The sequence below is a fragment of the Sebastes umbrosus genome, chromosome 11 (genome assembly GCF_015220745.1).
Source record: "Sebastes umbrosus isolate fSebUmb1 chromosome 11, fSebUmb1.pri, whole genome shotgun sequence".
Taxonomy (NCBI): Eukaryota; Metazoa; Chordata; class Actinopteri; order Perciformes; family Sebastidae; genus Sebastes; species Sebastes umbrosus.
This window is the reverse complement of record NC_051279.1, coordinates 29,038,581-29,052,959: the sequence shown is the minus strand read 5'-3', so window position 1 is coordinate 29,052,959 and position 14,379 is coordinate 29,038,581. Positions and strand designations below refer to the sequence as shown.

General features: G+C 39.6%; 1 protein-coding gene across 1 annotated transcript in view; it reads left to right on the top strand.

The window, feature by feature from the left end:
- Positions 1-6,262: 6,262 nt before the first annotated feature.
- The window catches only part of zfpm2a (zinc finger protein, FOG family member 2a), a 142,042-nt gene continuing 133,925 nt past the window's right edge, over positions 6,263-14,379 (top strand). Inside the window, 1 exon segment of the mRNA XM_037784426.1 lies at positions 6,263-6,598. Coding sequence (XP_037640354.1) covers positions 6,559-6,598 — 40 coding nt within the window. The 5' untranslated portion in view covers positions 6,263-6,558.

The following is a 14,379-nucleotide window of genomic DNA, read 5'->3' as shown; positions in this document are numbered from 1 at the left end:
AGAATATACTGCCCCGTGGTTCTCTCCTCCCCCCCCCCCCCTCCTCTACCAAAAGCCTTTATTTACAGATTTACACACTCCCAATGGGAGGAGCATAGTGTGTTCATTCCCGCCCTCTTTTAGTGTTTCCATCACTTGCCTGGACTTTAAACGTTCTGGTGTAATCTTAAGATGCTCTGGGGATGTGTGGCATTTTGATTTCATATTTTTGAACGTTCCGACTTTTTTGTCGTTTTTGTCGTCTGTCGTTTTTTTTTGTTTTTCATTTTTTGCTCGCTGTGCTTTGTTTCAAAGCGCGCTGCATGTTATGCTATATCTCCCTGGTAAACGGAAGAAGGGATGGGAAGGAGGTTGGGGAGGGAAGGGGTACTGGATGGCGGTGCGGAGAGTGAAGCCTCCCTGGAAAGAGCTGGCGCTGAGGCCTCCAGGGCCGCGGGTGGTTTTGGCAGCCCGGCCAGCGAGAGTGGGCACTCTCTCAGACATCTGTTTGCTCACTGCTGCTGGAGCTGCTGGCTGGATGGATGGATGGATGGATAGATGGGGGTGGAGGGTGGGGGTGCTGGAGAGCTGGAGCATTCAGCCACAACCAGCACCAGCATCTTCTTACCCAGGACAGACAACAGCAACTCCACATTATAGCTTTTAAAAGTCACATTAACGTAGTGTTATGTCATTTGTAGGGGTGCTTTCCTTGCTAAGAGTAAAGCAAGATCTTTTTTAAATGGTGGATTTCAGCATTGGGATGCAGGGCTACATGCAAGGCATTCAAGGACACACACTTGAATAGAAAAGGACAAAGAATTATGGGATATTATGCAAAAACAATATAAAAACTGCTCAGCTATACTTTGGCGCTTAACAACTTTCTGTTTCAGTTCCTAGGTGTGTTTCTCTTTTTTCCCCTGTCTCTCTCTCTGTCTCTCTCTTATACTATACTATATATATATATATATATAATATAGTATAAGATAATAATAATTAGGGCTGTCAAAGTTAACGCGATAACGTGTTAACACAAATTTGTTTGACGCCACTAATTTCTGTAACGCATTAACGCAATCGATCATTTCAGAGGTTGTAGCGGGCTCAGTTTTAAAACTATAGTGAAGATACTGGTATCATGAAACTAAAAAACCTAAAGAATCCACTGGTACCAACCATGTCATACTAACTTGTCAAGAAAGAGGTTAAATTTCCAAACTTCCAAACTTGCGCTAAATTTTGGCGAGGAAAAACTGGTATGGCCATTTTCAAAGGGGTCCCTTGACCTCTGACCTCAAGATATGTGAATGAAAATGGGTTCTATGGGTACCCACGAGTCTCCCCTTTACAGACATGCCCACTTTATGATAATCACATGCAGTTTGGGGCAAGTCATAGTCAAGTCAGCACACTGACAGCTGTTGTTGCCTGTTGGGCTGAAGTTTGCCATGTTATGATTTGAGCATATATTTTATGCTAAATGCAGTACCTGTGAGGGTTTCAGGACAATATTGTCTTTGTTTTGTGTTGTTAAATGATTTCCAATAATAAATATAAACATACATTTGCATAAAGCAGCATATTTGCACACTACCATGTTGATAAGAGTATTAAATATTTGACAAATCTCCCTTTAAGGTACATTTTGAACAGATACAAAATGTGTGATTAATTTGCGATTAATCACGATTAAATATTTTAATCGATTGACCACCCTAATATATATATATATATAATATATATAATATATATAATATAATAATATATATATATATATATATATATTTATACATTGAGGACCTGAACAGTTATATACAGTATGTGTCACAGCCACCCTGCACCCCACATCACTCTATACTCCACACACACACACATAGATCTCACATCCTCTGGAGACAAACCAATCCCCAACAGCCAGAGGGTGACACCACAGCAGGCAAACTCATAACACCGATGTCCAAGCTGAGCTGCTGAGGCTGCTCTTTAAAGATGGAGTCCCCGTCCAACCGACGGCTGTCACTCCCAGTGCCACTGGACATGTGTGATCGCCTTAAATAAAAAAATAAAAAAATAAACCCAGTAATTTGTCATGCCAGACTCCCTGTGACATTACCCGGTCAGCACAGCAGCTCACTTAAACAGTGCAAGAGGGAAGAACGCAGCTGTTATTACGGCAATAATTCAGTTTAGGATCGTCGTAAAAAAAATCAACACAATACTGGGATGTTATGTTTAACCACTGGGAACACCTGGTGAAGTTACTGCACAGGAAGATCATTTAAAACTTTACTATAGTGTTGTAACGCTGTCAGGATGCGATCACATCATTTAGGGACTGTATGAAAATGAATAGGAGTCCAAACGCGGAGGTTTATATATTTATCTTCTTTTTTTCTGAAGGGAGAGTACTAACATTTTTTGGGGGGGGAGGGCTTTTTGACTTTTTCTCATCCCAGAGTTAGATTATATTTTGTTCTTCTTTAGAACAGAAAAAAAGATAAGTAGTTATATCAAAAACTTGGATTATTTGGTGTGTGCCACAGGTCATAAAGGTGATTTTTGCTACCCGAGGACAACAATGTCATCTCTGTATTAGGGGTTTATTTTGCTCATCAAATAGAATCAATATGCCAGTTTTGTGAAACAGTATACATGTGGATCTTTGTTATAACGTTATATCTCCAAAGAGTGCGTCTCAACAGGAAAAAGAACTACAGTAAAGTTAAATGTGTCATACAAAATGACAGTGACAGCTGTTGTTTGAAAAATAAAGAACAGCTGGAATATTCAGTATACAAACACCTCATTTTATTATGTTTTCCATAATTTTTGTCATTGCTAATTCCACTCCTTTTACGCGATTTGGTAGCTATGTGAAAATCATTATTCATTTCGGTTTAAACTAAATTACAACATCTGAAATACTTTGTACACTTGTACTTATTAAAGGCATATTGAGTACAAATTCAATAGTGTCATATTTTAACATATTGGAGGGAGGGTGCAAAGAAAATTAATAATACTATGGAGGGTCTTGCATTTTCATTTGCATCCAACTAATTTTTGTACAGTCCCTTACTACTGTATACTGTTAACAAGGGTATAAATTATGAGTTTATGCCAGGATGGCACCATGCCACCTAGATTAAGCTACAACAACATGTTTATTGACACAAATTATGAAATTCCCTTTTATAAATTAACTGTAAAATGCAGGAAAAAGTGAAGAAAACACATCCACTCCACCCTCTTCTTAAACATGAAAAAAAAAGCCATTGCTTGTGACAGAGCTGTCAATAAATAATCGCATCAGTCTACAAAACTTTATCTATTATTTAATATCAACATGTCACTCTCACAAAAAATATATTTTCAGACTCTGAGTGAGACATACGGTCCTCAGACATGCTGACGTGTCTTCAGTCAAAAAGACTTTTGGGCATACCAACGAGCCGTACGAGCACCTTTTGTTCTAAAGCATATTTTCTTAAAGAATGAACATGATGAAGCCACCAGACAGCCCACCTCCACTGCCCCCAAACACTGAATGGCGTTCCCCAAATGTGACTTGGCAGTTCTAATCAAATGATTTAGCGCATTAAATCAACCTTTACCCCTGTAATCAGATTATGGGAGTGCTCTGCGCAGCGTCCCGGCAGCATACAGTATACCTTAACCTATTAATATGACCAACCTTGTGTCAGTGATTTCCCCTGCGATGGAAACAGTATCATGTTAATTATCACAACCATCTGGTCTGAGCAGTGAGAGAAAAAAAAAAAAAAGCTTTCTCTTCCTCTCGCAGATTTGTACCTGTCAATCAGAGACGGCTTCAAACAAGCCACTGGGGCTCAGGAACAGCAGAGAAGAAGCACGCTCCAGTCTCAGAGGATTTAGGAGTGGCGTTAAATTAATCTTCAGCTGGCAATTTGACTCCCCTCTCTCACCATGTTGTTGCTCTTACCACAAATCATTATTGATTTTGGTGCTGGGTTCCTAATATGGCCAGTAAACTCTATTTATGGATGTTTAGCATGGTAATTTTAGAGAGTGAGTGGGGTGGCTTTATTTTAACCTCCTAATAGGCAGTGGCAGTGTAATTTTACTTGTGGGTTTTGGGGAGTTTTTATTGTGTGTGTTGATTTTGTATGACAGGAAAACACAAAAAAAACTCTTGAATTTAATTTTTGTAATTATTTTTTTTTAGGGATGCACCGATACCGGATTGGATATCGAGCTGATACTGACTCAAATAGCTGGATTGGGTATCAGTGACAACAGGTTCGATCTAGTCAATTCAATTCTGTTTATATACATTATATACTGGAATTTTAATTACTGTTGAAGTTTTGACCAATTTGTTGCAACAATAAAAGGTTTACACTTGAATTGTAATTCCTCTTAATTTTGAAGATTTGTTATTATTATTATTATTATTATTATTTATAATAAGAATATTATGTATTATTTTAATAATAAATAACAATTCAGTAAATTTATATTTATGTATTTATTTGTTAAATTTTGTTGTACAAAGTTAGGAAAGTAATGTTTAAGTCCTGCCTGACGTTATACGTAAAAGAATGATCCAAGTCTCTTCCACACAGTGAGGCATACAGCTTGTTAATTAAACATCGGATTGGTACTCGGTATCGGCCGATACCCAAAGCCCAGGTATCGCTATCGGGACTGAAAAAGTTGGATCAGTGCTTCCCTAATTTTTTTATTGAACAGTTTTTCTTTGTTTTGAGTACATCGTCATTCTTTAATTTTTTTAACAGAAACTCTCGGAGTGTGTACAGTCAGTGTGACAAAGCTGAGATATTGAAATGATTCATGGTTTATGAATACCACTGTCCCATGACATAACTGTGTTTGGACTAAAGCTGTATGTGAAGAAGACAGAAAATAAGAGAAAACTTTAGCCACAGGAGGACAGCGGTGGTGGTGGTGGGTGGGGGGGGACGCAGGAGGAGACAAACCAAGGAGTCTCGCAACAAGACAGATGCTCTCCTCAAGGTGAACCGCCGCTGACCCGTCTGCCACATAAATTATTCTGTAGTTTCAGGACTCCATTCCAAAGTTGTGGAATTGGGTTACAAGATAATTTCACAGGCCACTTGCTTGTCTTCCTTGGCAGTCCAACTGGCTAATTGAAGAGAGTGATTTCCAGTTTGGGCAACTATTCAGAACATGGCAGTCGAAATCGGAATGATTTGAAGGCTCTCGTTTCCTCTCTCTCTCTCTCTTTAAATATTCTGAATATTTTCCCCGTCCATATATGCAGACTAATTTGTAGGAAAAGAAAAAAAAACACTCTGATTGACAGTTTATCAAATATTGATAAATAAACAAAGCGTAAAAAGCAGAGTCCCTCACTTGAAATCCACTGTTTGCTCATTTGAATATATTTTACAGTAAAAAGATTGGGCGCATTTTTATTTTAGAGAATGCACCAGACTTTTATATATACTGTATAATCATGTTCAATACTGTAGTAGAAAATGTGTTTGTGTGTGTGTGTATTTAAAAAAATCTAACACCAGGTTACTTCTTTCAGTGTTTTGGCCAAGAGGTCAAGCCATTTGAGGTCATGGCACCTCAATCCAGATCAACTCTCAGAGTGCATTATGGGGGAATGAGTGGCCGAGCTGCTCCTGAGCTGATCCTGGTGTATTTAACCAATATAGGTTCAGATTTGTTGGTGATAAGAGGAGGACCACATGCTGTATTAAATTACTCCGCATGGTGCAACAGTGGAGGGCTTCTCCTCTACAAATCTCTCTCTTTCTTTTTTTGGATGAAAATCTTGAACATCATTTAAAGCAGCACAATGATGATGGGTAATAATAATTAAAAAAAAATAGGTGCTTTAAAAAATAAAAGGTGTGAGAAAAAATGTTTACCTGAGATAAAAGCGAGTGGGATGATTTTTTTTATTATTATATTGTGACTGTGTCCTGATGATACTGATGCTCAGTTTGTCTCCATCTCAGTTCATATTTACCCCCCCACAAAAAAAAACTGGCGCTAATTAAGGGCGACGCTAATTAATAAGTGGAAGTTAAAGTAATTGTGGATCAAGTGAAGTTCACCGGAGCTGCGGCTACGGTACCCGGGGAGGAACAAACCTTATCTTCAAACAAAAGCGCGAAACGCTTTCACCTCCCCAGTCAGTCCGTGCGGATCGCGGCGAAGCGCAGCCTCCTCATCATCATCACGGAGAGCACGGTGCTGAGGAAGAGTGAGAGAGAGAGAGGAGAGAGAGAGAAGGAGAGAGAGAGAGGGTGTGTATTATTGTGTGTGTGTGTGAGAGAGAGAGAGAAAGAGAGAGAGGGGGGGGGGGAAGAGAAAGCCAGAGCCAGAGCCAGAGAAACGAGAAAGATAAAGGAAAGACAGACGGAACGATAGACTTGTGCGTAAAAAGTGCCGGTGCCCCCCTTCTTCTTCTTCTTTTTCTTTCCCAATTTCCATCAGACACACACAAAAAAACCCAAACCCGGCTGCTTGGATGAACCAGAACCTATCGATCTGTCAGTACTACACCTGGATTCACTGACCAGCCGCACAGCAGGCATGTCCCGAAGGAAGCAGAGCAACCCCAGGCAGATCAAACGTAAGTTTGCCTTTTATTTTCTTCTTCTTCTCTCCTGTAAATGTCGTCTAGCCGCTTTACGCACCGCGTCTCCGAGCTTCTTCTTCTTAGAGTTTGCTGTATATTGTAATGATATAGTGACCACCACGCTGAGGCTGATTCAGCAGCAGCAGCTCATGTGTTGCCTGTCACGGTTTCATACACACGCTCCCTCCGTACATATACATGTTGTGTTTTTGGTAAGAGCTGCTTTACAAAACCCAAACCCCACGGTGCTGTCGGAGTATAAAAGTTTCCCTGCTTGCTGCTGCTGCTGCCAAGTTGTAGCAAAAAATAACTTATTTTCTTGTTTGTTTCATGTGACTATTGTAGTTTTCATCCCAAAAAATTGTGCATCAGACTGGTTTGCTCTTTATTATGCCAATTAATCCCCATTAATTCTACATTATAATACACACTGAATCTGTGTGTTGCTTTAAAAGGCCCCATCTGTTTTTGAATTATAATGCTATTATTTTTATTTGTAGCACACACACGTGTGTCTCTCACACACACCATTTTTTCCCCCCTTTTCCACTTACACACTTGCAGGTGTGTGTGTGTGTGTGTGTGTGTGTGTGCATAAATACACACACACATACACTTTTTTCAAACTTCACAGTAAAGCCCAGACATATTGTATAAATATTGAGGGTACCTCGTGGTATGGCAGTAAAAGTGTGTCAAGTTATGTCATCTTTTAATTTTTATTTAATTGAGTTATATTCCATAATTTCTCTGGGGAAAGTGTTGATCTTGATTTTCAAATTTAGATGGGAATTTAAACTGAAATTTAGAGGAATATTATTTGTTTTTTAAGGCAGAGAAATATAACATTTTTAAGTATAGCCTCGTGGTTCACATAATTCTAAAGTGTGTCACATTGTGGAATTTTTAGTAATGATAAATGTATTTTTTATGATTTATTTTTAAACAACTTTTCATAATTTAAATGATTTTAAAGAGCCTGTAGATGATTCTTAAATACGTGGGGATTTTTTTTACACCAACGCCCACATACACAAGCACATGGACATAAACACACTTTCACAGATCCAGCTGACGTCTGAGTGTGTGTACAGTCAGTGTGTGTGTGTGTGTGTTGATCCACTGTATGCTGGTACTCCTAGCTGCTGCTGCTGCTGTTGTTAACAGGCTAAAAGCAAAACTGTGGTTACTCTGGGGTCAAAATATCAAATATCAAACCACAAACACTGATTTGTCTTGTGCTCATGATACTGTTTATCTGTGCTTTGACATATTGTGGAGAATTCACAACTACAAGGCAACATTTGGATGTGTGTGTCCATGTGTGGGTGTGTGTGTTTGCATGTGTGTGTGTGTCTGTGAGCTCCCATGCATGAGGACATGTGCAATGTTGGTATACAAGAGCTCTTATTACATTTGTGTGACACAGATTCGGCGACACAAGACATTTGTGTGTGTCGCCATGTTTTGTTTTACACCCAATTATTATTGTTTCACCTCTTAAATATTTATGAATCGTACGTTTAAAAAAAGTTTTTAATACAATCTGGTTCAGAATTTATTCCTTGCTTTTTTAGGTAAAGAGAATTGGATTTATTAGTATTTTTAATATTTTTATTTAATATATTTTATTTCATATTTTTTGAAAAACAACATTTTAAGATCAACCAGTTTATTATTTTATTTTTTTAGATTATTGGGGAAAAGGTGTTGTTAAAAAAAAAATGTGTTAATGCATAAATATTGTTTAGACCAGTTTGCTACAGTATAATTGCCATAAACTCTGAATGAAAATAATTATTTTGCAGAAACTACCTTTGAGTTTGTATATTTTTGCTGGCATTCACAACGAACCCGCAACCGCTTTTAATCAACAAAGAAGCACGACGACGTGTGACGTGATAGGCCCACACTCGTCTTTGGACCAATCCCGTCGTCGCATCCGAATTTTGTTGTCGAGCAAAAAGGGAAGTGTAACGTTCGTGTCGCGCTTTGTGACCCGGCCTCGTGTGAATTAGTATGTCATGTGTAAAGATCTTGTTAATATGGAGGCTGTGTGCAGTCGTATAATCAAGCTCTAGTTAGAAACAGAAAAGGTCACGAGGAGCCTAGATCCTCTCTTGCTACCCCGGGAACTCTGGGAAAAAAAAAAGGCAAGAGGAGGCAGTGCACAGAAAGTCAGCACAGACAGTCATTCTAAAGGACAAAAAGGTTGTTGGGCGCAGTCCCCCCACCCCTGCACACCCCCTCCTCCTGCATACATTGGGCCGTTATCTAAAATTGTGATTTATGCAGTATTTTAATATTTTGCTTATTCTTTCCCCTTGGGTGCTCTCTGAGCGGCGATAAAAAGGCGATGCTGAAAGAGCACCATTAATTTGCTCCGATGACTGGGGAGATAAGGCCAGATAATGGGAAAGATAAGCAGAGAAGATATACCATCAGAAACCCGATTATTACCATTAAAATTCCAGCCCAGCAATCTGCAGCTGGCTGATAATTCCTTCTCCGTTTCCACCACTTTGGATGATAAGGCAAAAAATAGTCACTCAGTGCTCCTTGATTAGGCTGCCTGGATATCCCGATAATACAGTGATAAATTATGTATTTTCCCCCCTTGTTTTTTTTCTGCGAAACGTTACATCTGATCCTTTTTTCTTATATATATATATATATATATATATATAAATATATATTCCTGGCCCCCTTTCTGTATCCCCCTCCCCTTGTTGCTTTTCCAAGGAAAAAAAAAAAAAACCCATACACTTTTATTGTAATAAGAGTTTGATAGAAAGAGGAGATAGTGGTGGAGGTGTTTTGTGTGGGAGCACATATCAATGTTATCAGCTCATCTCCCAGGGCCAGCTGCTAGCTGCTGTTGTTTTTAGCCTTATCACCCCGTGCCAATATGCCAATAAATTGCCCAGATTGTTAGCCGTTCCGAGGCGGGTCAGTGGAATTTGACAGGAGTGATGAAAATATCGCTGATGCTCTGCGGATTGCGATTAGCTGCTGTAATATGATGTGTGAATTCCACCAAGCTCCCTCTATATCCTCTCTTCTCCCTCCCTCCCTCCCCCATTTCCTCCCCCACCCAATCGTCCCCCCCCCTCTCGCCTTTCCCCGGCTGCCGCTGGTGTCCATACCTCTATTCGTACTGAGAGGAGAACGTTTTGATGCTTAATAGGAAGGAAAGATATGAACAGGCTGAATTGAAACCAGGCCCCCTCAGAGTAATTTTTCTGCAAAATTGCCCCCCAAAGTTTCGCGGCGTAAAGGGGAATCTGGATGATGTAGGGAGCGTGCCTCCGCCAGTGTTTATGGGAACACATCGAAGCGGCCCCTCTGAGGCCACGGGCGGACGTCTAATGTCAAATGTGCTTATTAAACTGACTTAGTGTTCTCTCCCCTCTCCTGTTGTCTTCTCCGTATGGACCGTCTGAGAATTCATGTTGCCTCCTTTATGCTCGACGGTCGTCCACCCAGCATCCGGCGCCATGCTGTAGTGATTACACTGCTCTTCTACTGTAAGTTTGTACAGCACCCGAGCGGCAAGTGCACGAGTCCCCAGAGCTTACTGTACCACTATGTCATACTGTCCAAATGCCTAATCTACTCATGCGATAGTGATCTTACATCTGTAAAGCTGCTCCACTGCAGTGTACAGTAATGCCTTTTTGTTTTATTTTTACTCATAATACCTTGTGGATAAAGTTGGAATAGGGACTAGTGATGCTTTGGTAAATATTGCTTCTCCTATCCCATTTTCTTAGATGCATTGTTTTACTAATATATTTCATATAGGGCTGTCAATCGATTAAAATATTTAATCACGATTAATCGCATATTAATCGCACATTTTGTACCTTAAAAGGAGATTTAATAGTATTTAATACTCTAATCAACATGGGAACATGCAAGTACTGTATGCTGCGTTATGCAAATGTATGTATATATATATATATATATATATTTATTATTGGAAATCAATTACACAAAACAATGACAAATATTGTCCAGAAACCCTCACAGGTACTGCATTTAGCATAAAAAATATATTCTCAAATCATAACATGGCAAACTGCAGCCCAACAGGCAACAACACCTGTCAGTGTGTCAGTGTGCTGACTTGACTATGACTTGCTCCCAAACTGCATGTGATTATCATAAAGTGGGCATGTCTGTACTCACATATCTTGAGGTCAGAGGTCAAAGGACCCCTTTGAAAACCTAAAACCAAAATTTAGCATAAGTTTGGAACGTTATTTAGACTCTTTCGCGACAAGCTAGTGTGACATGATTGGTACCGATGGATTCCTTAGATGTTGTAGTTTAATCTGATGCCAGTATCTTCATTCTAGCTATAAGACTGAGCCCGTTACAACCTAAAAAGCGCTTAAGTTGCGTTAAAGAAATGAGTGTGTTTAAATGAATTTGCGTTAACGCGTTATTTTTAATTGTGTTCTGCCTCTGTTTCTACTGACCACCATCTTAAATCTGACACAATGTACGTACAACCCTTGGATTATTATAATTAGCTCCCTGCTTTTCTCAACTAGTCAGTTTGGAACTGAAGGTTCCCTGTGAGAGCTAAAAGTCTGTTTTTATTCTTTTTTATCGTAGAGACTATTTTTTCCCATCTCCGCTCTACAGTTAATCTCTCCAACTCCTTAGCATAAGGCCACTTTATGTAACGTCAGCATACTGTTTACCATATCAGGTGACATTTCTATCTTTGAGGGGCATTTATCAGAGGCAGATTACAGTAGTAAGGGATAAGGGGAGTGTTTACTGAATTGACTGCCAACATCCTGTATCTGAATTTGTGTGTGTGTGTGTGTGTGTGTGTGTGTTTGCTTGTGTATACATCGCTGCATGTACAGTATGTGCGACGAGCATGTGTTTTTAGCAGAGCTGTTAGCTTGATGTATTTTTTTTCTCTCTTAGTGAACAGACTCCTCGTCCATTTTTTTTTTTTTTCTTACTACAACTTAGCTCAGCTTTCTTATATAAGGAAAGGCGCGCTGATGCCGTGGAAGTCGTATACGCACGCATTTCACCCCGTTGGCCCGCGAAACGCTGGCAGCTACCAGCAGTCAGATGTTTTGGGGGTGTCGAATCAAAAAAGAATGTTTGCATGCCAGCCTCCCTGTATATTTAAGGGTTTCTCTTTCATCGGGTGACAATCGCGACTTGTCTCTCGTGTTTCTCTTGTTGATTTCTGTCAGAAGAAGAATGGTTGTTGAATGCCAACTTTCCCTCAAACATCTGTTCCCTGCCAATAACAGCTTGTGCCGTTGCCTCGTCTTAGCTGAAGGATCCCCCGATTGCCTCCTCACTTTTTGACACAAAACAACAACGCAGATGAATGTCATCTTCTTGTAATGTTTTGTTTCTATTGTGCCTAAAGTACAATGTTTCTTGTATAGAAAAAGTATTTACTAGGGCTGTCAATCGATTCAAATATTGAATCGCGATTAATCGCACATTTCTTAATTTGTTCAAAATACACCTTAAAGGGAGATTTTGTCAAGTTTAATACTAAAATATGCTGCTTTATGCAAATTTATGTATATATTTATTATTTTAAATCAATGAACAACACAAAACAATGACAAATATTGTCCAGAAACCCTCACAGGTACTGCATTTAGCATAAAAATATGCTAAAATCATAACATTGCAAACTGCATCCCCCAACAGGCAACAACAGCTGTCAGTGTGTCAGTGTGCTGACTTGACTATGACTTGCCCCAAACTACATGTGATTATCATAAAGTGGGTGTGTCTGTAAAGGGGAGACTCGTGGGTACCCATAGAACCCATTTACATTCACATATCTTGAGGTCAGAGGTCAAGGGACCCCTTTGAATATGGCCATGTCAGTTTTTCCTCGCCAAAATTTTGCGCAAGTTTCGAGCGTTATTTGGCCTCCTACCAGACAAGCTAGTATAACATGGTTGGTACCGATGGATTCCTTAGGTTTTTTAGTTTTATTTGATATCATATATATGTATATTCACTTTAAAACTGAGCCCGCTACAACCTCCGAAAGATCAATTGCATTAATGCGTTGACAGCCCTAGTATTTACTATTGCTGCTTATGTCACAGGCTCCAACAGCTATAGGGAGAGGAATGTATAGCAGCTGCTGCTTCCTTTGTTGAAAACAGTGCTGTGTGTGTGTGTGTGTGTGTGTGTGTGTGTGTGTGTGTGTGTGTGTGTGATGTGTGTGATGAGCTGCGGTTGGCAGGCGATGGACTGACGGTGCCTAATCCTGCCCTTTCTCCGTCGCCGTATAGCCGTAGCCTGCGGTGCCTGGACAGCAGTGTGAAATGTGGGCAGGGTTGCTGCGAAAGGTGGAGGTCACTTCCTCGCGCAGTTTCCTCTTTATCTTCCTCTTTCCTGAATTCCACCGCTATTATTCCAATAACCGCCGGTCCAGGCTGTCACCATTGTGTTTTTGCAGACACTGTAACTGCCACCAATGTGAACTAAATGTTAATTTTAGAAATGTGTGCAAAGACAAACTGCTGTTGCTGTGTTGTGTATTGTCTCTCCCTGACCGTATTCCTCTCCTGTTTATTTAGATTTGATATCAATGATGCCCATTGAGCCCCCAGGTAACAATTGACTTTCAGCCTGCTTTAAGTTAATAGCCTTGTCTCTTGCTTGTAGAGATCAATATTGGTATTAATTAATCACCATTATCAAGAGCGGGATCTGGTTCCATTTGTTGTTACATCAGCAAAATATCAATAGAGAAAGTGGACTCCCTGATCGTCATGGCAACTTCATCTCTCAGGTCAAAGAGAGTTTATCTTATCTTGCTGCTGAGAGTGGCAAACTGCTTAGGAATCTAGTTTAGACTCAAAGATCATCGATTTAAGCCTTTTTTTCACCCCCACCTTGTTGTTTCAGGAGAGAGAGGGGGTGAAAGAAAAAAAACAAGAGAAAGGCAAGCATTCTAATCACAACAGAGATGTAAGATTTAAATATTGATGTCCAAAGGCCATTACAGGCAAAGAGGGCCTCTGGTCTCGCTGTTGTTCAAGTACGTCCTTTTAAGACCCAGACAAAGCTTTGATTATCAGAGGTGTCACCGTGGAGTATGTCTGTATAGCTGACAGTGTGGGACTGCAGGGGAGATCAGTTTCCTGCTGCCACCGCCACTGAATGCTAACAGATCTACATCCTGGTATTTCTACAGGCCTCGGCTGACAGTACATCCTGGTGCTCGTCGTCTGTGGGGCTCTTGATGTTGTCATTAAGTAAAGTTGTGTTGATCTGAAAGGATTAGTTTAGATCTACAGAAAATGATTTTGATAATTGATCATCTTTAAGCATTTTACTGTTGTTGTTGTTGTAGTAGGTCATGATGGTGCTAATTCTCGCTTCTATTGTGTCGTTTTTAACACATTTTCTTTAAGATGATCACGTTTTGTGTGTAACTAGTAACTACAGCTGTCAAATAAATTTAGAGGAGTAAAAAATAAAATATTCCTCACTGAAATGTAGTAAATTAAAATATAAAAGAGCATTCATTTTAGATACTCAAGCAAAGTGCACGTACAGTACCCCAAAATTATACTTAAAGTCAAGATGAAATGAAAAAATGCCTTTCTAATCCAGTTAGATCACATCCCTGGTCATATTCTGCACCTATTTGACAATATGCAAAAAAAAAAAAAAAGACAAAAAAATCTTTGTATTTTTATATCAAAATCCAATCATCCTTTCTTCCTGTAAAACAAAATTTGACGTGTGCTCACGTA